Source organism: Panthera pardus, unplaced genomic scaffold (genome assembly GCF_024362965.1).
Source record: "Panthera pardus isolate Hobbes unplaced genomic scaffold, ASM2436296v1 HiC_scaffold_5, whole genome shotgun sequence".
Lineage (NCBI taxonomy): Eukaryota > Metazoa > Chordata > Mammalia > Carnivora > Felidae > Panthera > Panthera pardus.
The window spans coordinates 4,880,217-4,906,223 of NW_026526980.1; the positions used below are offsets into that span (position 1 = coordinate 4,880,217).

The 26,007-nt window shown below is 56.3% G+C and overlaps 1 protein-coding gene and 1 long non-coding RNA gene across 10 annotated transcripts in view; both read left to right on the top strand.

Annotated features, from left to right (window-relative positions):
* Positions 1–26,007, top strand: part of CLEC16A (C-type lectin domain containing 16A) — a 201,717-nt gene that overhangs the window by 170,023 nt on the left and 5,687 nt on the right. For 3 of the 9 annotated variants that reach the window (XR_008419366.1, XM_019468583.2, XM_019468585.2), the window contains exon 22: positions 18,135–18,296. The exons of 2 other annotated variants lie outside the window; for them this stretch is intronic. Coding sequence is in view for 4 of the 7 variants with exons in the window: in XM_019468583.2 (XP_019324128.2) it covers positions 18,135–18,296 (162 nt within the window). In the remaining 3 variants the exon portion in view is untranslated. Of the gene's footprint in view, positions 1–18,134; positions 18,297–24,619; positions 24,903–26,007 lie in introns of those variants that run through there. 4 more of the 9 variants (XR_008419367.1, XR_008419368.1, XM_053894490.1 and 1 more) reach the window with 4 other exon arrangements.
* LOC109278320 (uncharacterized) lies at positions 7,979–8,778 on the top strand. Its single transcript, XR_002085606.2, has 2 exons — positions 7,979–8,209; positions 8,630–8,778. It is a non-coding gene; the product is annotated as an uncharacterized LOC109278320 (long non-coding RNA).

Sequence of the window (26,007 nt, forward strand, 5' to 3'; positions counted from 1 at the left end):
CCAGTGTGTGAAGTATGGCTTGGTAAAGCTGTCGTATTTTTTAAAACAGTTCTAAACTACTCAGGCTGTCCCAAAGCTGTCATCGTTCTCTAAAGACCAGGTTCTCTCATTTGCATCCTAGTTTCATCATAAAATGGTCCAGTTTATGCAGCATTTTCCTTAAAGTGGTCCAGATATTGGATATTGGTGGGGGGGGGGAGGCGGATTGGAACGCACAACACAGGAATAATCTGGAAACCTTGATGCAATCCAGACTCACCTGGCACCCTCCCTCTTCCCTAAAATTTGCCTTTTTTTTTCCAATTACTTTTGACTTTGAAGAAAATACTCCGCTCTTACTGGTAAAATAGCCTCTTGTTCCCTTTCCTTTCCTGTAAATTATGAGATAAGTTTGTATTTCATACCTTTCCAGAAATCTCTATTGTTTGTGGTCTGACCTCAGAAGCAAGACTTCTGGGAAAGAAAGTAGGTATTAGAATCACCGCTTCGAGCATTTGTCGAAAATCTCTGAAGTGGCCAGCAGTTTGTGTTACGCGTTTGAGACAGAAAACAGGTGAACACCACCTGTTCGTCGCTCAGGAGTCGCTTCCTGGTGTCGGCAGACGAAATGTCGGCCACTCTGTCCAGCTCCTCCAGGGACTTTTTAAAAAGATGATCCCTCGGGGCGCCTGGGTGGCCCAGTCGGCTGAGCGTCCGACTTGGGCTCAGGTCACAATCTTGAGGTTCGTGGGTTCGAGCCCCGCGTCGGGCTCTGTGCCGACAACTCGGAGCCCGGAGCCTGCTTCGGATTCTGTGCCTCCCTCTCTCTCTCTGCCCCGCCCCGTTCATGTTCTGTCTCTCTCTGTCTCAAAAATAAACATTTTTTTAAAGCTTATTACAAATCGGATCCCAAAGGCTGAGAGATGATGAGGGCTAGTGGCAGAAAGGGGTGAAGGTTGTCCGGAGACAAATGCTCAGAGCCGTGGCTGGTGCTACCATCTAGTGGGGCCGGCTCCCATGTGGCAAGCAGTTGGTACACGCCAGTGCCTGTGCTAAGCGTGGCTCTGTGCACGTCTGCCACGCGTGAGGTGGGGATTGCCTTCTCCTACTGCACCCCGGGAAATGGCGGCTCAAGGCCGCACAGGCCATCCGCAGCAGGCTGGGATTTGAACCCACCTGTCTCCACAGCCCTGCACTCTGTTTCCCTGGCTGTACCCCGGCGCTGAGTGCCCCCCTCCCGGCCAGCACTCGTCCTGCCCGGCCTCCCCCTGGAGGATGGCCGGGCGAGCACAGCAGTCTTGGAGGGTCAAGAATGTACGCAATGTGAACCCCGCTGGCGCCCTCCCTGCCCCCCGGTGCGGCGACAGACTGAAATGCCCCTTCTCCATGACAGGCGATGTGCCCTTCACAGGCCCAGAGGGGCCCAAAAGACACAGTCCGGCAGTTCCGTCTGGGATGTGCTTCTGTCCAAAGAAGTGCTCTCACGATTATTTATTAATTGTGGCAGGGAAGAAAAAAAACAGAATAGAGTTTCCTGGAAGGGGATAAAAGTTCAATATGATAAACTCCCGAAAAGCAATCAAAGGCCAACGAGGGCAGAAAAATAAAGGACAGAGAGAGTAAGTGAGATGATGAATCAAAGTGGCCGGGGTGTGAGCAGCCCCCCGGGGAGGGGCCGTGTCTCGCGGTGATGGAGGCGCGCAGAGTCTCCGAGCAGGAGCGACCTGGGGGCGGTGGTGACGGCGGGTCCCAGAGCTGCCCTTCGAGGCCGCCAAGGCCCTGGGGATGAGCTGCCGATGACAGAGAGGGACGGGGCCGGTCACCAGTCGGCTGTCCTGCCTTCACCGCAGGCCCGCTCTGTTCATGTGTGCGCTCGTATCTGAACGTGGAGGATTATCGATGCAAACCGTAGAGGGACAGGAAGAAAAAAACCCCCACAGTCCTGCCGCCCGAGAGAAACGCGTTGTAAATATTTCCGCTTTCTTCCCATCTGTGTCTTCTCTTTTTTCCCTGATTTTTAGCCACCCAAGAAATACATGAGTGGATTCTTCATTAAAAAAAAAAAAAAAAAAAAAAAAAAAAGAAGAAAAAATCATATCATTACAAATGGGACTTAAGTCCCCTTTAAATACTCTTCCCTGTTCCCACCCTTCCCCAGACATCCCACGGTTTGGCTTCTCTCCTTCCAGAGCCTTCTGTGTGCCGTTGCATTCTCTGCGTGTGCCCATAACCTTCTCTGCAATTCTGAAGCCCAAACAGCACTGGGGGGAAAAAAAAGATTTTTCCTAACTCACTTGGTGGCGGAATCTGCCTTGAACTATTTGTGAGTTATTTGCAAGAGTCGCAGATGCCATTTATTGTGAATATATGTGTTTTATTTCTTGCAGAAATGCAATATTTGGGGCTTTGGCTGCCTGAGACCAGCCAAGGGTGTGACTTAACGTATATGTGTGTGCCACATGGCCCTTTAACCCTTAAAGATTCTAAGCTTTAAAACACATCTGGCCTGTGGCGCCTGGGTGGCTCAGTCGGTTAAGCTGTTTCAGCTCAGGTCATGATCTCATGGCTTTGTGGGTTCAAGCCCCGCATGGAGCTCTGTGCTGGCAGAGCCTGCATGGGATTCTCTCTCCGTCTCTCTGTCCCTCCTCTCTCTCCCTCCCTCTCTCTCTCTCTCCCTCTCTCTCTCTCTCTCTCTCTCTCTCTCTCTCAAAATAAATAAAAACTAACTAAATAAATAAAAACATGTCTGGCCTCAAGGATTTAGGATAAGAAGTCATGGATCTATAATTGTCTTATGCTGTGGGTTCACCCCCCCCCCCAACTTTTTCTTAAACCTGAAAATAATTCTAATCCTGATTATCCTTCTGCAACTTAAATTTCGGACACCACTGTGAGTAAAAAGCTTTCCGTGTCAGTGGGTACAGATTTCACTCATTCCTTTCCCTGGCCGTGCAGTGTGGGCGCGGGGGTGTCTTTGGGCGTTGGGTCATTTCTAGATTTTCACTCTCCCGGGCAGCGCTGCCGTGGGCATCCTCGGATGCACCTCTCTGTGCACACGTGCAGCCCAGGATCAGAGCTGCTGGGTTGTGGGGTTTTGTTCTTAACACCGTCGCTGTCATGGCAGAATCACGTCCCCCGTCTGGCGTTTTGCTGGCCGGCAGTCTCGTTGCTCCTTGGCTCCTGCAAGGGTCCCCCGATGTGTGCCTTCGTCTTCCCACGCAGCTGTCCCCGGCACAGCTCTGTGTCCACGCCGTCCCTTTTCCTAAGGCATTAGAGCCCACCCCTTAAGACCCCGTCTCAACTACTCCTGTCTGCGGATGACCTCGTTTCCAAATAAGGCCACGTTCTGAGGAATAAGGGCTTCAGCATGAGGATTTGGGGGGAGACACAGTTCAACTCTTGAAGGTCTGAAGTTTAGCCGAAATTGACCTAGCCAGGCCATTTATGCTGGCTGCTTAGGTCGTTTCTGGTGCACTATGCCTCGCTCTGTGATGACCACCCTTGTACAGAAATCTTTGTCCACGCTTCCAGTTACTCCTTTGGAAACCGCTTCTTAGAGTCCGCGAGAATGCCCCTGTTGAAGGCTCCTGACAATGCCTTGCCAGGTTGCTGTCCAGAAAGCGGAGTGGGGCAAGGGGTGCCCAGCTGCCCACACCTGTACCCCACACTTGCGCTCAGCGCGGCTCTCCAGACAGGCCAGCCGCATGGTGCCTCCAGGCAGAACCGTTCTCCCAGCACGCATGCGCCTGCCTGCCGGCCTGGCCGCGTGCATTCCTCTGTCCAGCCTTATTTCTATTTTATCTCTTACTCCTGCCAAAAAGAGAGTCCACAGGTTAACAGCAAAACAGAAGCCGGAGCTCAAAGTGTCTGTTTAGGGCATGTTCTCTTGCAACCGCATATAGGGAATAAAGATTTCAGAAATACTGGGCTTTCTGGGCATCAGGCACTAAATCAATCAGTGACATTTCACTCACAGGGCAGCTTGCCAAGCCAGACCAGGAGAGAGAAGTAAGTTCTCTGGTTTAGTTCAGCCCGCGAAGCCCACGGCAGCCTCCGTCGTCCCGCTGCTTCGAAAGGCAATCCAATAATGAGCACTCAGCCGCTTTGGGGGGGCAGGGGCCGGCCAGGGAGGGGGTCCTCTAGAGCCATTGAAAGCCAGCCAACCCGATGGCTTTTCGGGGTAGATTGGGAGAGCTGGGGTAAAGAACTCGGGGAGCCGGGGCCTTGATTCACAGGGACTTTAGAGAGTGAGGAAGCAGAGGAACCCTTAGGAGACCTGGGGGCTTGGTGTCCACGGTGACCAAAGGGACAGGCAGGGCTGGGTGCTTGAGCGCTCCCAGCTGCGAGGGAGCGTTGCAAAACAGACGCTTCACTCAGCAAGGCCGGGCCGGCGTTGCTCTCGCCAGCTTCGTGCAGAGACCAGAGAGCAGGATGCAGGGAAGGATAAATTTAGCCAGCATTTCAGGGGAAAACATCGATCTCAAATGTAGTACTGTCTTTTAAAAGAAAGTGGAAGCCGTAGGCCGGTCATTTGGGACGATTTCACTTGAACAGATAAAAGCCCAAGAACAGCGACTGCTTGCAACCAGCTCACCCCGCGGGCAGCTCCAAAGGAGGGCGGCCGCTCTCCGCACGGGCGTGACGGATGGCTCGCCCTGGCCCCCCTTTTTTTGTTCCCAAGAAAAGGTGCTGCCTTGTTTCATGGAAAGATTTTATTTAGGTTTATCTTTCCAGTCCCGAAGGTTCCTCTTCGCAAGGAGTGACGCCGGGCCCGGCTCTTGAGTTTTCTGGCGGCGGGCCCAGACTGCTGACATCTCATGTGCTTTGTGTCACTACCAGCCTCCCTCCCCGTGTCTCATAGCTGAGCAAAGGACATCCAGTAGCTGTAGACAGATTTTTTTGTTTTAAACCGGGCACTTCGGACATTGGCACGGTGGGCGCTGTTCCTACCTAGGTGAGGCCGAGGGAGCCACAGGGTCCCAAATAATAGATCGCCTGTGCGAGTGACGTTGGTGCAGCCTCACTTGTCCGGTGGCCGCAGCATCTTCCGCGCTGCCTCGCTCTGACACTGCTCCCTTGTTGGGAAGGGGAAAAAAAGTCCGGTCTGTCAATATTTGGGGCACTAATCATCTGCATTCGGGCGCCAGGGGTCATTGAAAGGCTGAGACGTTTCCAGGAATTCATGGCTCTAAAAACAAGCTGACCGTAAAGGATTTCCAGCGAGGATATGAAAGAAAAAAAACCCAAATCTCAGCCCCACCCCCACTCGCCCGCCCCGAGCACTGTCCACTGGGTCATGGATTCTTGGGAAGAAGTGAAATCGAGGCGCACAGTGATGTGTGGGTCCCACTTAATAATGAATGTGGAGGAAGGAGAAGGAGGATGTTCAATATTTAAACATTTCAGAGCGCTTCATTTGGTTTGCCAGTTAGTGCCCTCCGCCTGCTTCCTGGACGGGTCCTGTGAAACCCGGGCGCCCTTTGCTTGTGTCCACAGCCAGGCTCTGACACCGGGGCCCCACATGGGAGGGAGACGAAACCTCTGCTAAGCAACCTATTCCTGCAGGACGTCTTCTCGTTTGCTATTGGCTTTCTGAAAGGAAGAGGGAAGACCACGGGAGAAGTGGGGCTTCGATGAATCCTGGGGTACCCGTGAGGAGTTTCTTAAGCTTCAAGGTCATCTCTGGAGTTGTCATAATTGCCCCATTTCAGCTCCTCTTAGAGCTGACTCATGTTAACACAAATTTTGTGCTCGGGCTCTTACCTCTAACAAAAAGGCTCAGCAGTGAGACCCCGTGCTCACGTTTAGGAGATGTCTATCCAGTGTACCTACTAGATACGTTCCTTAAAAGTTGCCTAGAATGCAGAATTCTGTGAATCAATTCCTTTTTTCTTCTCGACACACATTATGTGAAAGGAAAAGCATTCCTTTGGCGGGGGGAGGAAAAAACATTTGGCCCCAAGACATAATAAAATCATGCTTAAGGATGCAGCAAACTTTAAAGTCTCTTAGTTAAAGGAAATCAATACTTTTATGATGAAATATTAATAATACTAAAAAAAAAATAAGTGAAAACTACAAATGCAGAATCGCCTGGGTGATTTCAGCGTCGAACACATTAGCTTAGCATTTGCAGGGAAGCACAAAGAGAAAGCGGGGCAAGTGGGGCCCGTCAGAGAAGCCCCCTCCAAGGCCTCGCAAGCCCCCTTGCCCGGAGCTTTCTGTTGAGAAGACACACACCCCCTTAAGTGCCAAGATCATTTCCAAGCGTTTTTTGGAAGCAGTTGCCTTTTAGAAACGAAAAGATGACTGTAAGCTGGGGAGGGAGCACGCGTGTGCGTGCACCGACACACAGACCTACACACGGACGTACACGGGATGTGGTGGGGACCGAGGAACAGAGATCCGGGGAAAGCCACTCGTTCGGAGGCCCAGGTGGCTGTCACCTCCCCTTCCTCCCGTGAGTGTTTCCCAGCGCACATCTTTCAAAAGGACACTTGCGTTCAGCTCCACCTAAGCAAAGACAGAACACAGGCACGCGTGTCTTGAACCCAAACGTGACCAATGAGATTCTGAGGCTCCTGATGAAAATAACAAGAATCCCATCCTCTTATCTACGGTTTGCATATACATCTCTTGAACTTTGTCTTCATTGACTCCTAAGATCTCTGGTCACAACTGAGCACAGGAGGAAGAAGCTTGCTTTGTGTCGTGCCGTTTTCTCTAGAGAGCCAAGAGACATACCCCACCGCGGGTAAGGAAAGACACACAGACACGGGAGGGGCACCTGGGTGGCTCAAAGCATCCGACTTTGGCTCAGGTCGTGAGCCCTGCGTCAGGCTCTGTGCTGACAGCTCAGAGCCTGGAGCCTGCTTCAGGTTCCATGTCCCCCTCTGTCTCTGCCCCTCCCCTGCTCATACTCTGTCTGTCTCTCTCTCTCAAAAAAAACAAAATAAATGTTAAAAAAAATTTTTTTATGTAAAAAGGAAAAAAGAAAAGACAAAGATGAAAATCCTCAATTCTTGCCTCATTGGACCCGAGGTCTAGGTGCGACACATGTCTGTTAAGTAATCAGAACGGCCAGCACCACCTGAACACGTGACCTGTGTCATCGCATTCGGCCAGGTGTGCTGCTGTCACCCCCTTGACACGGGAGCGCACACCGGCCTGCAGCGTGAAGCGGCCCCCCTGTACTCGCACGTCCGTGTGGGGTGGCCAGACCCCGGGCGCTTTCCCCACCCTGTGCCCCATGCCCAGTGCCCGGAGTGGGACCTACGGGCCCAGAGCCAAGCGTGTGATCTCGAGGCTCCTCCCTCGCGGATGACAGAGCTGTGTGCACAGCTGCCCGCTTGCCTGTGTCCCGCGGGTGTGCCGCGACAGAAGCCGATAAAGTCCCTGTCCACTCGAGGACCTGGGTTATGGCTTTTGAAGATTGTTCTGGGCCCCCTTCCACCGCGATCTCTGTACGGCTCTGGACACACTGATTCTGTCGGACTCGCGTAGTTGGAGAGAGTGTCTCCAGTTCTTTTTGTAGATGACGTGGAACGGGACGTCGTCATCTGCTGGTGGGGCCCAACCCCGATCCGTTAAATCACCCGGTAGGAGGAGCTTTGGTGACGTAGCCCGGCTGCAGAAGTTAACCACCCGACTCTGCGGAGCCCGGGTCCTCGCAAAGTGCACGCGCCAACGGGTCCACGGGTGTGGGGCTCTGCTTTGGGAGCGTATTTATTAAGTCTGTGCCGAGGGCACGTGCCTTCTGCAGAAGACCCACACGCGTTCCCTGGCCCCCGTGCACACCGCCACTCTGTAGAACACACGAGGCGGGCGTGCACGTCGGCGTGGCCCTAACCCTGCTGTGGCCCGAGTGCACAGAGCACGGCTGGGGAGACGAACAATTCGGCAGAAAGAACCAGGCGCTCCCAAGGCTGGCGAGAGCCGCGGTGGGGGGGTGGGGGGGGTGGGGGGGGGGAGGCATCCTTTGCCAGCAAGGTGACCCACCCCCGCCCTGGCCAGTGGCTCCAGCTTCTGCCCCGTCGGGCGCTGGGACCGCAGGAGTCAGGGGTCGGTGACCCCTCCGCCCTGACAACTGTCTAATCCGCCTCCCTCTCCCTGCTCTTTCAGCCCTGGTTCCTGCCTTAGTAGAGAGGCAGTCGAGATGGCCACTGCTGAGTTTTCTAATGCCTTTGCTGAGAGAGTGTTGGGGAGCTCTCTGCTTGCTAATGTACAGACGGTAATACCACCGGAAAGGGCAGGGGGCTGGGCGCGGCGGGGGCCCGGGCCTCGGGAATGAAGTCCAAGTCCTGGCAGCCTTCAGTTTTAAAACTCCAGAGCGAGGTGATGCCGCCATAAGAGCCTCTCAAGAGACCTAGTGCCCCCGTGCCCCCCACATGCCGCCGACCCTCCGTGGCCCGGAGAGGGTCCCATGTTCAAGACAGCCAAAAGGGTGCCGGCACAGCAAGGTGCTGGCGTTCACACGGCCCAGACGCTCCCTGGCAGCCAGGGGGCCATCGAGGCTTCGCCTCTCTGGTCGGTAGTGGCCCACTCAGGCAGGCTTCACCTGGGAGCAAAACCACTTTGAGGGCCAAGGCCGGGGCAGAGACGGCACAAAAAGAAAGCAAGATACTAAAAGGCCGTTTTTTCCTTTCTGCAGGTTTTCAAGTATAGTCCTTAGAATCCAAGAGGATTTGTCCATGGATACAAAGCTATAGGCCAAAAGATTCTGCAAGTCCCAGCTATTTTTGTACGTTGGACACGTTACCCCTTTCGATGCAACCAGAAATAAAAGTCTTGTGGTGTTTTCAGGTGCAGCCGGTCACTGATCTAGGGGTCACGTGACCCGTGGTGCCGTTGCTCAGGCTCGGCTCAAAGGAGGCATTAGAAATGCCCCATTTCCCAGGCTCCTGATTTGCTCCCTGGACCAGACAGGAGGTGCACATGAAGCAAATCAGAAACGGTCTCAGGGGCCTGTCGGGGGGAAGCCCGGAGATCACCCCTAAAGCCCAGAGCTTTGTGCACACAGCCCTGTAGCAGAAAATCACGTGTGGTTCGTCATGAAGGGAAACCGGAAGGGTCTGTGGGCAGATTCCCGCGTCTTCCACCCTCACCTCAGAGTCCTCGCAGTAAGGGAGGGAGCTGTGGGGGACGCCCCAAGGGTCCTGCTGGCCCGCAGGGTTCTGAACCCGGCACCCGTGTTGGTAGATGCTTTCATTTTGTGTGAATTCTTTGGAAGAGCCATGGGTGGGCACCCAGGCCTGGCCTGGCCCGTTGTGGGTGTGCTACTCTTGGGCTTGAATCTGAACCCTGCCTCCTCAGTCCCCCACGCACACGCTCTTGGAAGACTTGTGGGGTAATTTGGCTTTTCTGGTGTGGCCCCCGACTCCATGGCCCCCAGCCCCCACCACCCTTGGGCGTCACTCTCCTCTTTCCGGGGGTGGGCTTCAGAGCCAGCCTCCTGAGTCCACAGCGTGGACGAGAAAGCTCCGTGTGGTCTGTCGGCCCTACCCTGTGGACTCTGGGGTCTGCCCAGGGCCCCCGGCAGGCTGAGGCTCCAAACTCAGTTCTCCTTAGCCCTCCTCCCGCCCGGACACCTGTCAGACTGCACTGGGAGGGGAAAGGGCAGAACCATCCAGGGAGGAAACCATCCAGGAACCGTCCTGGATGGAAGGAACCATCCAGGGAAGAAACTCTGCGGCGGCCATGCTTGCTGTCTTCGGTTCCTTGCGTGAGGAGGTCACAAGGCATGCCGATGTGTGACCGTTTCCCAGCAACGCTGGGGCGGTGAGAAAACACGAACGCTGTGTCGTGAAAACCTGTCACGAAAAGGCCAGCTGGGGGCACCTGGCCCCATGGGCCTCATTCACATTGGAGAACGCCAAAAATGCACAGGTTGCTTCTCCTGAATCGGCCCTCAGCAGGCTTCATTTTCTGCTTCTCGGTGTGGAACGAGCATGAGTAAATCTTGGCTTTTGCCAGGGCAGGCTGCTTTCCCCCTCAAAATCTTAGAGCTCTTTCCTGAAAAAGCCTGGGCCTTTGTGAGGCACAGCTTCATGAGACCGTAGTGCCCCCGAGTCACGTAGTCCGGACGCAGAATCCTCATGGCAGGTGCTCGGCCACACGTGCTCACGGCCCACACAGGTGGGGGGCGCCCTTGGTTCCCTCGGCTGGGGTGGTCTGCTGCTTGTTTAAAACATGGAACTTGAATTAAGTTGTCAACGCTACTGAAAATCAGGAGGTTTTACGTAAAATCCGCATATCCAGCTTCCCCGGCAGAACAGGAAACCGCGGCCAGGCGAAGGCCAGTGCTCTCAGGCAGCGGCGGTCGGGAGGGGCTGGGGAGCTTCACTTTCCCGCTTGCTCCGGGCGCTTGACCAGTCCCTTCTGCCCTCCGCCCCCGACGCAGCGGCCGAGTGTCCACATGATGGGTTTCTTTTCGTGACAGAAGGGAACTAGCCCACATCATAACCAAAGAAGGGAAGACAGGTGGCGGGTGGGGAGGGCCGTTCACCCTTCGAGACGGCCCCTCCTCGTTCACCGACGTTACCGGCCTGGCCCTGCCGTGCCCGGGCTTGCAGCCCGTAGCCTTCAGGCTCTGAGGGACCCGCCTGCTGTGTCTCTGAGGTTCAAAGGTAGGACCTGCACCGGTGTCCAGAAGAGCCAGCAGAAGCCCACCCCTGGCAAGGCACCCTGCAGCTGGGGCGGTTCTGCTTTTAGCTCGTGTACAGTGAGGGAGAAACGTTTGAAAAGCGCCGTGAGGTGCCATTACATTTCCAGAATGGGGCCCCATCTCCAGGCAGACAGCAGCGTCTTCCGGGAGGGGGTAGAGACAGGAACCTTGCATGCGAACCTGTGTGTCACAAGAGTGAGGTCACTGGGGAAGCTTTTCCTTGAGGTCTTGGCTCCCAGGAAGCACAGAGCCAAACAGGTGAGGTCAGCTTCCCATAGCCGGCAGCTGTTCTGGGGCACTTTTTCAGTTTCCACCTGCCTTTCAGTGGTAGACTCTCATCATTCAGTTTGTGTTTCAGTGGCTTTCAGCATTCAGTATCTATGGCATTCGGGTTTGGGTTTTAAAATCGAAGCCACCGAGGTGCCTGGGTGGCTCAGTCGGTTAAGCGTCCGACTTCAGCTCAGGTCACGATCTCGCGGTTTGTGCGTTCGAGCCTTGTGTCGGGCTCTCTGCGGTCAACACAGAGCCTGCTTGGGATTCTGTCTCTCCCTCTCTGTGCCCCACGCCACCCCACCCCTCTCTCTCTCTCTCAAAATAAGTAAGTCAACTTAAAAAAAATAACATAAAATCTAAGCCTCCTCAAATTCTTCCTGGAAGCAGGTAGTACGCAAGAGCATCTGTAGGGGTTGAGGCAGTGGGGTGAGGCGCGTGCCATTTAGCAGAGTGCCGAATCCCTCCTGGGTGAGCTGTAGGCGGGCCAGCCGGGTTCCTTCCCCTTCAGCTGTCCGCGGGGTCCCTGTGGAATCCCCCGGTTGCCGCCATAGTTCTCTCATCGTCTAGGTTTTAACCAGAAGTGGTGGCACGTAAGCGATGTCCCCCGAGGAATTGCATTGCAACACTGCACAAGCACTTGGCAGATGACAGAGGTCAGCTGGGACCTCCCTGCCCCTCAGAGATTTAGGAAACCTTTGGTTCCCACCCCCTAGTTCTCCAGCTGTATACGTGCAAGCCTTCCCACCCTCTGGTCTCTCAGATCTGGGCCCTCTTGCATGATCTCTGCCTGGCCTGGTGTGAACCCAGATGGAAACTCGGTCCCTTCCCTGGTTACCACCTAAAAAGTCCACTTGTACCTCACAAGGAAAGAGTTGAAGGAGCGTTTCCCAAAGATTGGTGGAGGTGGTTGTGAGGAAGTTCACCTCTCCCATCTCAGTTACCCCCTTTCCTTCTCTCTGCTCACCCCACCGCTCCCAGCATCCCCCAGAAAGCGCAGACCGGCTTTCCCTCCACCAGCTCTGGAGACCAGCTAGTCCCTGCCCCTGCAAAGCTCGGCTTACATCCCTGCACTAACAAAGCTTTTTTGCAACTGTCAGTTAAGATTAGGTTCGACTACACAGTAAAGAAAGACCCCGACAAGATGTTTATTTCCCTCTCAAGTAGAGGAAGTGGAGATCGTCAAGTACGGCACAAAGCGTGAGGGACCCAAACCTCTACCGGCTCCGTGCTGTCATCTCTAATATGTGATTCATCCTCGTGGTCCAAGACAGCTGCTGGAGTTCCAGCTATCACATCCATGTTTCAGGAAGCACAGTGGAGGAGGCTTCCTGAAAATCCGACGTGCCACTTTCATTTCTATCTCATTGTCCACAACTTAGCCCCATGGCCAGGCCCAGCTGCCAGGTCCTGTAACTAATGAAGGGGAAATTGGGTGTTTGGAGACAACTCATAGTCTCAGAAATACTGTCCAAATCCCTCTGGACCCCAGAGGATCCCAGGTGTTACCCTTTAAGTGAGGAACGTTGTACAAACCACCTAGGCATCTATGCAGGGAAGGGTCATCTATGCAGGGAAGGGTCTTAGGCCCTACTCGGGAGGGCCACTCCTGTAGAGCCGATGAGGCAGGCTGCGGGAGCCAGACGAGAGAATAGTTAACCGTGCTCGCAGCAGAAACCCTTGCCCAGGCTGTCCCTGACCTTTAGGGAATGGGGAAAGGATTTATGAAGCCAGAAAAGAGGCACAGACGACTTCTAAACCAAGGGAAGATCCCAGCTGAGGCAGAGAGTGAGTGGTCCTTGTCGCTCAGTCTGAGGACCCACGCGGGCCGCTGGAGGCAGGCAGCACCGTGTCAAATGCCCTGCCAGTGATCCCATAGCGGGGAGGGTTTGGGGAAGGAGCCGACACAAAAGGTCTGTGGGGTCTGGAACTTCTCTGAGTCCCGGGGAAGTTCTTTGACCAAGAATCTGGGCATAAGTAGAGTGTAACAACCAGACACCTGGGAGCACAAAGCAAGTCAGGTTGGGGGGAGGGAGTCTGCTCCCCACTCCCGTTGCTGCCATGTGGGACTGGGGCCCCATACTGCCAGATCTTCCTATTTGTTTTAATTTTTATTTATTTATTAAATTTTTTTTGAGGGGGAGAGAGAGAGGGAGACAGAGGATCCAAAGCGGGCCCTGCACCAACAGCACAGAGCCCGATGTGGGGCTCGAACCCACGAACCATGAGATCATGACCTGAACCAAAGTCGGACGCCCAGCCGAGCCACCCAGGCGTCCCCGGATCTTTCTGTCTTTGAAAAAGCCAGAAGTCCAGATTTGTATGTAAAAATCTCCCAGTGTAAAACAAGAAGACCGTAAGCCTGGTGTGAGAGAAACAAGACACATCTGTGAGCCCCCTGGGCTGCTGTCGGCCAGCTCTGGACCCTGACTCACTTAGCAACCTGCTTCTCCCCAGGGAAAGCTTTAGTGGCTGTCCTTTCCAGAGAGTGGGGTGTGTATTCAACATATAGTTTTCAGCGTCTTCTCCTTTGCCTGCTCCCAAAAAGGTCACAGTGCTCAGATCATATGTGTGTTTGTAGGTAAAAAGTATTGACCATTTAAGCCAAGAGATTTTCACTTACTGTCTTGTTTTTCACATAAAGATGTGGAGACCCACAGAGGAGAGGTCGCGAAGCCATTTGGGCAGAGCTTGGACCAGACTTGCAGTTCTGACTCCCAGCCCAGTGCTCCTTCTATCAGTGGGCCTAAAATAGAAGGCTGACCTTTTTGTGGTATTTGTGTGCTTGACAAAGCCAGAGAGTTACTCATGAGTTCATTTTCCCAGAATAACTGGCAGAAGGGGGCCAGAGGGCGGGAGGAAGACCTGGGCCTGCCCCTGTGACCCCTGCGCTCCTGGAAAGCAGGGGACGCGTCTCGCCATTAGAACGCTGCCTGCTCTGGGAGCACCGCGCCTCGCCCTGGTTTTCGCGGAGGCAGTTAGTCTGGGGGAGAGAGCTTTGGAGGCCAGGACAGATCCCAGGGGTGCGTTAGGGCCCCGGGAGCTTGAGCCTGCCCAGGTCCTGTCCCCACCTTCACCCTCCCTTCTTTTTCTGGTATAAAATAATAATCATAGTCAGAATCTTGAAAAAAAAAAAATCAGACAAACACAAAAATGAAAACAAGAACTCTCGTAATAAAACCCATGACTTTAGCTTTGATCCCTGCAATCTTTGCAAGGAGGGAGACAGAGCCTGATTTTTTTTTTTTTTTTTTTTTTTTTTTTTTTTTTACAATAACAGAAACATGTGGGACATGCTTTTTCTAATCTTTGCTCGTTTACTGTGTCCGGCGTTTTCCTCCAGCGTGCATCTTCTCTCCAACCAGCGTTTTTTAGAAAATTGTTTTTAATGTTTATTTATTTATTTGGAGAGAGAGAGAGACAGAGCATGAGTGGGGTAGGGGCAGAGAGAGAGGGAGACAAGCTCCAGGCTCCGAGCTGTCAGCACAGAGCCCGATGCGGGGCTCCCACCCACAAACAGCGAGATCGTGACCTGAGCCGAAGTCAGACGCTTATCTGACTGAGCCCCCCCGGGTGCCCCTCAAATCAGCATTTTTAACTGCAGCAGAGGGTTTCATCGCCTAGACGTATCCAAGTTCATTTGACCTTTCCGTGTTGTTGGGCATTTCGTACACACATCAGTGCTTCCAACATCCGTATCGTTCCCTCTGTGGGTCCACCCATGTGCTTTCCACAGCATAAAGTTCTAGACGTGGAATCCATCAGATGGTGTGAAAATCCTATGGCCTTTGATACGCATTGCGCAGGCTGTTCTTGAGCCATCCTCAGGGAGAGCCAGGAATTTTATCTGCTGGAGGCGATCTCACAGAGGCCTCTCTGCCTGTGCCCTTGTCCCAGGTCTGGCACGTCTGCATCTGCAAGAACTTGGCATCCATGTGCGTTTGACTCGTGCCCAGAAAGCCCCTGGGCACCTCCGCCGACGTTGATTCACCAAGAACCGCCTCGCAGAGATGGAGCAAAAAGCGGCGGCAAGGTGCTCCGGCCCCAGAGTTCTTTCCAGAGCCTTCCTGACCCTCTGACCGGTCACACTGGCTCTCAAAGTGGCTGCCACTTCCATCTGGGAAGGAGCCCCTTGAAATGACAGGGAGAATCTGGGCACCTGGCAAAAAGAAAAGAAAACGTCCCTGAGCCTTTCTGGGTCCCCAGTGCCAGGGGGCGGGGAGAGAGGAGTACACAGCAGGGCAGAGGAGGGAGGGCCGTGTGCACAGCAACAAGCAAGGGAAGGATGTATTCAGTCGCCTCCGCTCAGCTAGACCCTGCCGACAGGTGGGATCAGAAGTTGGTGATTTTTTTTTTTTTTTCTGTTTAATTCACGGCACGTACGAAATGTGTGCAGTATTTACGGTCGATCTATGGCCTGACCCTGACCCCTTCCCCACACGAAGGAGCTTTAGTCTCCTGGCTGAATTTCATCACCTTGTCTGCTGCCCCACATGCCCCAGGGCATAAGCCAGGGCTTTAAAGAGCAGGAGAGAGAAGACGTCGTCTTAAGAGAAGAGGTAGGTGACCACCTTAGTGATGGCCACGCTGTCAGTTCATTCCGGCCAGGGCGTCGTCGGAAGCGTAAAAGGCTGAGTCCCGACCCCGTTACCACTCTTGGCGGCCCCGGTGTTCGTCACGCCGATAAATGCGCAGCTCGGGAAAAGCCATCTTGACGTTTTGATTTGTTAAGGCGTGATTCATTTTCGAGTCAAGTTAACAGCTTGTAAACTTGGGGGTTTACCGCTTGAAGTGATTAAGAAGTAAGCGGCTATAAAGCCCGTGCTGTGGGGCTGCGGCTGATTGCCCCCTGGGAATCTTCCTGCCTGGCGTCTGGATTCGCCTCGACGTCTGCCGGAGTTCATCGGAGCCTCCCCCTCCGCCACAGACACAGTGTATCGCGTAACGGCATCTCGCTGGGAACTCCAGCGCGTCCGGCCTGCGCTCCCTGCAAGCAAACCTGCGCAGTAGGCCGGGGGTGGGGAGTCGTGCCCGCCACGAAAGAGAAGCTGGCGAATACCCAGCCCGCTCCCACAAGGCCTCACATCCACCTGCCCTTACATCGCACAGCCCAGAGGGCCTGGCTCGGGGTAGAAATACAGACCCTGCCCGCCCGAGGGGAGGGGAGTGGGGGTTGAGTAGAGTCGGTGCAGGGGAGCGGGAGGTACGGGCCTCCAGTTAGGGAACGAGTTAAGTCACAGGAACAAAAAGCAGAGCGTAAAGAATAAAGAGTGTTATAATAGTGATGTGACGATATAACAGGGCAGAAGGTAGCCTCACTTGTGCTGAGCACAGCATAATGTAGAACCTTGACTCGTCGCTAAGTTGTACACCTGAAACTAATGGAACACTGGGTGTCAACTGTACTCAAATAAAAATCACTAAAAAGTCACATCAAAATAAGATAATAAAGACCCAGTTTTTAAGGAGCCAATCCTCAGGCAAAAATAACTTCACACAAACATTAATACCAAATAGCTCCTCCGCAGGGGCCGGGTACCGGGTCCCCCTAGTCCTAAGCGGGGACGAAGCAGCAGGTTCCCACCCCCCACCCCCACCCCGCCCCAGCCAGGCCCATGTTTGCCCACCGGTGGGTGAAGGGAAGGGGCTCAGGACAGTACGGTTACTCGCCCCGCGGGCTGGTAAGTGAGCAGATCGGATCGCGGGTAGAACCCAAGCTTTCCTGGCACCAGAGTCCAGGCTCCGTGTGCTGCTTCGGTCAAGGGCCAGAGGGTAAAATATTTCAGGCTTTGCAGGCCATGTGGCCCCTACTCCGTGTGGCCAGTGTAGCTCGAAAGCCACCACAGACTAAGTATGCAAGCAAGGAACCGTGGCTGTGCTCCAGGTGAACTTTATTTACAAAACAGTGGGCTGTAGTTTGCTGACTGCTGCTTGACCCCCCTGCCGCCTTCTTGAGTTCTGAGAAAGGTGAGGTCAGGGCCTAGAGAACCTTCTGGAAGAAGTGTCAGCGGGAACCAGGCACTATGAAGTTCAGCCAGTGCAGGTGGCGCGAATGAGATTTGGGGCTGGCTGGGGTGGGCATGCTTATGGAGTGGAGAGCTTTGACGTGGTTGGCCAGGAGGTTGGGGTCCCCCCTCTCACCTAGGAGGACTTGCCCCCCAATTCCCATTCCGATTTGGTGCCGCTTCTGAATTACGGGGCAGAAGCAGCTTGACCAGGGTCCTGCCCAGCTCGTGGGGGCTGAAGCAGGAGCCACCATGGTCCACGTAGTCCCCTGGGCTCGTCAGCAAGGCCTTTGTTCCATGGGAACTTCGTGCGTTTAGTGAGTAAAATCAGAAGCTACGGGCCTTGAGAAAAGCAGGCTGTGAAAATGGCAGAAGCCACGGTCTGCAGACAGAAAGCACACATCCCTGTAAAAGGGGCTCCTCTCGCCATAAAGAACACTCTGCTCTCCCCGCGTGCCCCGTGCCCCGCTATACCCCCACTGCAGTGCGGGGACGAGAACCTGGTCGTGATACCCCCAGCCCGCAGTCGGGGGGTGGTGCTGGCCGCGTGTGCTTCCGCGTCCGCGTGGTGAGTAGAGCTCTTGAGTGTCTCCGAAGTGTGGCGCTCGCGGGCCTCACAAACGTGCGGTCCCCGTCTCTCAACCCAGAGCCGCTCCAAGGGCGGGGTGGAGCCCCACGTACGGGCGCCTTTCACCAGAGCCTCCAGAGCGGGGCAAAATCTGGGACAGGGAGAGTCCGGGGGGCTCCTCCCCCTCCCGCCCAGTGGCCTGCCTTGGACAGAACTCAGGGGCGTTCGCAAGGACCCCAAGACTTTGCCGTGAGGGTGTCTCACATCCCTGCGTGGACTTCACCACGATGCCTCTGAAGCCCAAAGGCTGCGCGTCCCCTTCAAGGGCACAGCCAGCCCGTTGCTGAGCCAGCGTCAAGCGCTCAGATTTATGGCTCGCGGCCCTCAGCTCTACGGCCGGCTGCGCCCTCCTCCTTGAAACAGCTCTGAAGCGTGTCCAGGTGTGACCAGAGAGGTCAGCTCACTCTGGGGAGCGGACCCAGACTTTCAGGGCGCCGGGTTGGGTTGGTTTTGCCTTAAGGCTCCCGGCCCCACTTTTGAGGTGCGGGCTTGCCCCAGGGGGTCTCACACGCAGTTGGGGAGCACGGCGCCCCTCCTGCCGGGCCAGCGTGTTTCTTCCTGCTTGGTCACCTCCCCGCCTGTCTTGCAGGCTTTGCCGTGGCCCAGTGCATAAACCAACACAGCTCGCCGTCCCTGTCCTCGCCACCGCCGTCTGCCAGCGGGAGCCCCAGCGGCAGCGGGAGCACCAGCCACTGTGACTCTGGAGGCGCCAGCTTGTCGTCCACCCCTTCCGCCATCCAGAGCCCGGCAGGTATTGCCCGCGTGACGTGGGGCGGGGGAGGGGCGGTGCCTCGGGGAGCTCTGTGATCCCTCAGTGTCAAGACTGCTGACCCCCAGCTCCTCCTCGCCTCCATGTCTGGGGACACTGCCGCTCCGGGTTCTGGGTTCGTTCTGATGGGGCGTGGCCAACAGGCCGACTGGTTTAGCTCCCGGCAGGGAAGGAGTCACTCCTTGTGCAGGCTGGCCCCCCCCCGCTGACCCCCCTCACCTGACCGCACAGCTGGAGGGGACAGATGGCGAGCGGCCGAGTCTGAATGCGCCCCGTTGTCACCCCCACGAGGAGGAGTCTCCCCAACGAGATCGTTTCCAACTGGCGGAAGAATTGCGTCCCTGCTAATTTTTTCTTGCCTTCATACCGTACCAGTCTCCTCTGTAAATGGTGCAGTCCAGTCGTCTGTGCCCAGGGCCCACCTCTCGAGAGTCCGTCAGCATGTGCTGGAGGCACATCTCGCCTTCCTGGACCTCGTACAGGTGCAGACATAGCACGGGCAGACCCCGCGAACGGGGCGTCCGCGGTGAGACGTGTGAGTGGGTCACGCGAGCGCCTCACCGTGCTGTGTGAGATCCCAGGAGGAGGGCACCAGGCTTTTTCCCTGAGCATCGTGGCCCCACCACGCAGCCAGAGGAGCAGGGCACGGAGGGCGGGGGGGCGGTTGCTGGTGGTGGCCTTGATGGTGCGCGAGGCTTCCCACCCCAGCAGCACAACTCTGTGGGTCTGGAGGGCCCCGGGTGTCTCTGATTTGGGCAGCCCCCAGTGACTCTGGTCTGTACCCTCATTTGGGGACCCTCCTCGTGCTTCGCTGTTCCTTCAGGGTCCCGTCCACATTCCTCGCCTATCACGTTTCAGGGGCGCCTCACCAAACTCTAGTTAGGTTGTGGATGGATGGGGCTTGATAAAAGCCACCTGCCCCTGTGGTACCAGGAAATTAAGGGCCCCTGGATGTCGTCCCCTCAGCACCAGAGCCCAAGATCTCCTTCGGGGCCCACTCTTCTCCGGAATCTTCAGCCTCTCCATCCCCCAGCAAAGGGTTAACCCAGCCCGATCTCCGCGCCTGTGGCCCAGGGCATCTCAGCGTCCTGCCTGCAGCCCCCCTCCTCCCTCGAGCATCCATTACGTCCATCTACTATTGACATTCACGAGGCCCAGGCAGCAGGGTCACCCTCAAGCCACCTCACTTAGACCCCCTTCCACTCGGCACCTGCTCCACGCCTCCCCCCACTCCCGGCCCCGCCACCGCCCCAGCTCTAGGGAGGCAGCCGCCTTGTCTGAGCTCCTTCTGAGCCTGATCCGAGCTTGGCTGCATGTGTGGCTGCCATTCCCAGGCCCGTAGCGGGACGTCCAGACGGAGCTTTCTCCAGAAGCCCGGAACGGCCCTCCCCCTCCCTCTGAAGCCTGGTCTCGAACCGGCTCTGGGGACCAGGGCCGTGTGTTCGTGTGCTTGTGTGTGCGCCCACGTACTGCCTGCCTGTGCACGTTGCCGTGTCTGTGTCGTGTGCATCCAGACACACATGAGGTCTCTTCCTGGCGGAGCTACGTATCCCTTGCTTTCATTCTTGGGAAGCACAGACAACGGCTAAACAAACGAGCCATGTGCTTCTTAGACTAAAACTAAAACCGGCAAAGACCCAAATCATCAAAATGGGCCTCTGTTTACAGACTCACCTGAGCGTGGCCCCCTGGGGCTCCGCTCTGTGCCTTCCCCCGGAGGTTCAGGGTCCCCAGAATGCGAGTTTCTTCTCTCTTGGCCTCCCTCAGCCCCTCCGTCCCCACCCCCACCATCCCCTGCACGGTGCCAATGACAGGTCTTCTCATCTGACAAACGCAGCGGCTGTCAGCCTGGCTGTCAGGTGGCGAGGCAGTTCCAGTCGATACGTGACGGTCAGGCTCTCCTGGGTGTCTGCCCCCGTTCAGGGCGTCCCCGCAGGCCTGCCGAGGCAAGTGCACGAGTCCCCATTTTTTATGCTTGCCTGACAGTAAAAGCCTGCGGCCCAGCCTGCCTACATGTCTGCAGACGCTGAAATAACTCACCCCCCGACGAAGGGCCCGCCTGTCAGGCGTCTTGTACTTCGCTCTTAACTGAGGACCCAGCTCTCGATGCCTAGAAACAGCATCAGAACCCGCGAGCTCCTCCCCACCACAGGGCCCCGGCTCCAGGAGTCCGTTAGTTTCTCCATGACAGACTTCCAGGCCGAGAGCAGCACATAAGGCTGGGTCCAGGCAGAGAGCAGCACATAAGGGTTCCGTGTTCCTCATAAGGGCAGGCCTACGCAGATGGTTCCAGCGTCTGCCTGGCATCTTACCAGGCCGTGCGGAACAGGAAGCGGAGGGTGGAAGGGAGGCAGGTTTGGTCGGGACGGGTGCTTTTCGGCCAGTTTCCTGGTTTGATATCGGCCTGGAGCGGGGCCTCAGCGTTCGGGCTCCTGACCGGCAAAGGCCGGCCCTGTGCTGCCTCTGCACCAGACTCCCCGCCCGCGGGGCCCGGCCACAGTCGGCCCCAGGCAGCGTCCCTGGAGGGCTGGCCGGGCACCAGGATGGGCCAGGGCCTCCCCCCCACAGCCCACCCGGCCCGGACAGCAGACAACAGCTGCAGCCCAGTCAAGGGGCCACTTGTCCTCCAAGTGGTTTTTGAGGACACAGTGTGGAATCAGAAGCATTCCTCCCCCTGTATTTCCAGAGCCTGTGAGTCCAGGAAGTTCCCGGTGCAGCTGCTAGGCCCTTCACAGCCGGAATTAGCTCCAGTGGCCTCTGCTCTGGAAGCCACACTTTGTACGGTCAGGTGTTCGGTCGGGGAAGCATACGAGAGACGCCATCCGTCAGGGGACAAGACAGGCCCAGTTTTCCATGTCTCTGTGGTTTTGAAACCCAGAATGATCCAAGAATGTCCCTGAAAGCCAGGGGTGACCTTCTCACTGTCTTAGCAGTCGCTGTGGCTTGGGAACTCCCTACACGGCCTTTTCGGTGTGTACTTGGTACGCGGCGTGGACCTGCCCATGGGCCCCGGTGGCTGTACCTCCCCAGCGAGCCCCCTGACCCCCCACGGGCCAAGCATTGTGCTCGTAAACACTTGACAGATGCCCTCTAGTTGAGACCTGCCACCCTGCCCCTCACACTGTGCAGCTGAAAACCCCGGAGGCTCAGAAAGATCCCAGAGCTCAGCCACCACGGTGCAGCCCGCAAGTAGAGGATCCCACACGTGAGCTCCAGCCTGGGAGAACCCATGTCCCGCCTTCCGAGAGAGCCCAGCAGAATATCCACCCAGCTCCTGAATCTGTCTCCGGTGCCTCCGTGTGGCGCTCCAGAGACTGGGGTTCAGATGTCGGTTGGGGGCGGCCCGTGAAGTACATGCCTGTCTCCTTCCAGTGTGCGTGGTTGGTCTAGAACCCAAAGGAAAAGCCATGGCCCACAGGACCCTGGTAACTGTGCAGCCGCAGTCAGCAAGGCTGGGCTGGGTGGCCCCTGTCGGGGGGAAGCCTGGCAGTTCCCCCGAATCAGCAATGGACTACAGATGGCCACGTCTCCTCTGCCAGCCCACATGGGTTCATCCCCAAATGAGGGCGTGGAACCCTCTTGATACTGAGTTGTTTTCCACCTCCACCCTCTGTCCGGCCCGGGGGACCTGAAATTTTCTGCCTGGGTTTGCAAGAGGTCCTTGTTTGTCCCAAACACAGATTCTCTCAGCTTCCCAGGGGGTCTTGAGTCTGACTGACTCAGCTTCTGTGGATGTTAGAGCTGATCTCACTAGGGTGCCTCCAGGAGTGGCCCTCAGGCCCAGTCTCTCTTGGGACTTCTCTGTGCCAGCCTAGAGACCCTATCCCCCGATTAACGATTAACGTTTTCTCACTGGACAGGCTTTTGTGGAGTCCCTGCTGTGCGCAGGCCCTGGGGATAGAAGGTAGCGACGTGTGGGGGAGGCCAGGTTCTGTCAGATGACCGAGCATTGGAAAAGGAAGCCGGAGGCTGAGGGGTTCATGGGACGGGGTCTGTGAGGAGGTGGCCTTTGGGACTCACGCAGGCCCACCCAGGCTAAGCCCGGCATCTGGCACGAGACAAGATTGCTTTTCTTCTCTCCCTGGGGTCTAACTATAAATTCTGTCTTTCCAGATATAGTCTGTTTTTGAGGGACAGCCCATGTGCCCATGAGGGCTGAGGCCTGTGGCCCAGTGCTGGCCGAGGGCCCCTCGCCGCAGGGAGAAGGGACCCGCCTGGACCCTGGTTTGCCCTCTGTGCTGGGAGCACCTGCTTCTGAGTCTCCCTCACATGCCAGATATAGAGTGTGGATGCTTGTGAGTGGCTTTTTCAAAGGGGCTGGGGCTCTCGTCAGGGCCAAGAGACACCCCCAGTGGAAGGAAAGGTCACAAGTGTGTTTCCCAGTAACCAGAGAAACCAACCGGAAGGAATGGCAGCAAGGGTATTTAGTTTTCGTTGTCTTTTCCCTGTTAAGGCCGTGCCCAGAGAATTATTGTCCAGTTCTAACGCCTGATGTGTGAGTTGATGTGCAGGCAGACCCCTGAGCCTTCCTGAGGAGAGGTGGTGCCCTGGGCCGCGGAAGCGTCCAGAACCTGGCATCTCATCACCCGCTCGTCCAGTGCAGCCGGCTTGATAGGCCTCAGCTTGTTCCCCAGTGAGAAAATTACAGGGATGGAATTAGCAGGGGTTCTTTTCTTAAACACTTCATTTGAGAAGCTGAAATGGCAGAGAACATACAGCAGGAAAGAGGACATAGACCCCATTTGGAACCAGATGAAGGGCGAGTAGGAATACTTCAGAAATACCTCCTGGGTTACAGCGGTCCCTCGCACGCACGCACACACACACAGGTGAATGCACACTCACACACTCCCGTGCACAGTCGCTCACACACATGCTGGTACACCTCCGCTCTTTGTGGGGCTCTGGTAAGAACACTTCTCCGACAAGAGCTCAGTGGCCAGCTCGGTTGTGTTTCACACACGTCCTGGGTGAGCGGCTTTGAGGAGGAAAGACCGTCTCTTACAAAACGAAGTCAGGGTAAAGGCCAGCCTGCTCTTTCCGTCGTCCGTCGGCCAGGCCCCTGGAATTATGGCGCACTTTGACTTTTCTCTGGGGTTTTATAGGAAGAAGGAAGGGGTGGGCTCCTGGAGGCCGATTGTCGCCACCTGGCAGGGGTGGGGTCCTGGCCTCCTGATCCTCCCCTGCTCCCTGGGCTGTCTGAACACATGGCCTTCACCAGGTCCCATCTGGGCCCAGTGGGGGCCACACAGCCCAAGACCTGTGTGTGACCAAGCCCGGTTACCAGTCAGGCAGGACTTTAAGGACAGATCGCCTGAGCCATGCGTGTGATCTTTTCTCCCCAATCTTCTCCACGATGTTTCTTCTTACTGCGGTGAATGTACATACCAGAAAGTGTTGACCATGTTAACCGTTGTTAAGCCCATAGTGCAGTGGCATTAGGTATAGTCACATAGCGGCATTAATTTTCAGCTCTGCTCTAATCTCAAGTGTGAGTCACAGATATGGCTCCTTCCTTCCCGAGGAGATGCTCCTCACATTTTTGTTGCAGCCGTTGCAACCTGCCCCCGGCCTCTCGGCACCTTGGTCTCGGGCCCTCCTGCTGAGGCTCCTTCTCGGGGTTTCCAAAGGTTCAGACCAGCCGCGTGTCTTCCGGAGAGCGGAGCCCTGCGGGGCCGGGGGGGGGGGGGGGGGTGGTCCAGGAGCGCCTTGCCCGTCCAGGGCTCTTTCCCAGAGCGTGAGGAGCTGCACCGCTGGCTTTAGTGTGGTGACGGCAGGGACCACTGGCCTCATCAGTTGGGCCCAGAAATCTGCTTGTTTCATTAGCCGCCTCGGCTCCCGTCCCCCAACCACACGCCCTTCTTCACACTGTCCTGGGGACGCAGGGCTTTCGTCCCAACTGCTGGTTCGCATGGGGTGCTGACAGGCAGTTCTGTTCTTCTGTCCCTGGAGGTTTCCTCCCCGACGCCCCGTGTCACTGATGACCCCAAGCCTTTCCTTTCCAGCGGGACTGAACCTTCACCGTCTTTATCCTCGACTGAGCCCCACGTGCGGGCAAACGGTCGGGTCCCCGGCCGTCCCGACAGCACCTCGTCCTGGTGGGGCGGAGTTGGGGGCTTCGTCCGTTCGGCCACCGCGCCCCTCCCCCCCCAGCTGTCGTGGGCACCCGCTGGGACCCTGCCACGCTCCCCTTGCGCGCTCGTCCACGCCTGGCGTCCGCCGCTGCTCTGCGCCCCTCTCCGTGCGCCCTTTCTCTGTCCCGTTGTTAAAGGCTGTCTGTGACCTGTCGCTGTGTTTCCCTCTAGTCAGGAGTGGCAGGAAAGGACGCCGGCGAGTGTTCAGCCTGTCGGAGGCCGACAGTCACGGCGGCCACTGGGTTTAGTGCTTCGAACGGCAGCGCTCACGGCAGCTCTCGCAGGCAATTCAGGCAGGTCTCGCCCGTTAGCCTGCGCGGCCCGCGGCCTCGCCGGGCCTCCGGGGACCAGGGCTGCGAGCCCCCCTCCAAGCGGCCATTTCCCTGGCTTCCCTTCTCCTTCCGGCCTCACCTCCACTGAGGACCGAACCCCCTGCCCTCCGACCCTCCCTCAAGCCCCGGCAGCCTGGAAACACCGTCCGCCCAGCTGGTGGGGGTTCTCCAGCCCAGTGGTCACAGGGCCCCCTGGATTTGGCCACCAAGGTTGAGCAGTAGAATTTGCAAAAAGCCACCAAGAATTCAATTAGTTTCTTTTTTCTTTTCCTTTTTTACCTCCCCGCGCCCCACTCCACCCCCCGGCTCCCCCTCCCCCCCCCCCCCCCCACAGCTTTGCTCAAAGCTCAGCAGTAGATTCAGTCCCGCCTCAGCCAGAGGCCAAAGCAGCTCCTTCGTGAGCACTGATGGGTGGTGACTCCCTTGTCCCCGCTTCTTACACGCAGTCCTCCAGGTAGCTGCCGATGCTGCTTGCGCCCTGGGGTCCACGGCTGCTCCCTCTCCCACCTTCCCAAAGTTTCTTTCAGGGTTTCCCACACGCACCTCCTGCTTGGCTGTGGTGCTTGCCAGCCAGGGGCCTTTTGCCTTCTTTTGCATTTAAAAGCTGCTTTCTCTGAGCTCTGCCCTCGACCTGCTATGCTCTGCTGCACAACCCCCCCCCCCCAACTCTCCCAGCCTGAGCACACAACCCCAAAGATTTCCTGGAAAATGTCACTTGACAAGGGCCAGCTGAGCCCCTGCCCCGGAGCCGGGGATCAGCTTCTGAGGGTGCTGGCCAGGGACGTGGGGACCCGCTGCCTTGGTGTCAGCTAAGGGCAGAGCCGTGGGAGGCCCAGCATCTCTCACGGAAACCTGGACGTCCAGGACTTCTGCTCAGGCCTCCACGCTTTTCCCCGGCTCCTAGCCAGGAAACCAGAATGTTCTCCGAATCTTTCATTTTCAGGGCCAGGCCCCTACTTGTGGCCTTCGAGCTGAAAACCAGCAGGCCAGCAAAAGCAAGAGTTCAGCAGTAACCTTCACAGCCCAGCACTGGGCGAGAAAATAGGTCCCCGAGGGGTAATTTTTCCCTGGTGAGAAAGTTCTCATTTTTAGTTTAAAAAAAAAAAAAAATGTTGTGGGTGATGGGCAAAAGGTTATTTTTTCCCATAAAAAATTGAAAAAGGCTATTTTTAAGGGGAAAAAAAACCTGACCCTCTTAATAAAACTGTTGGTTCTTTTCTTGAAGAA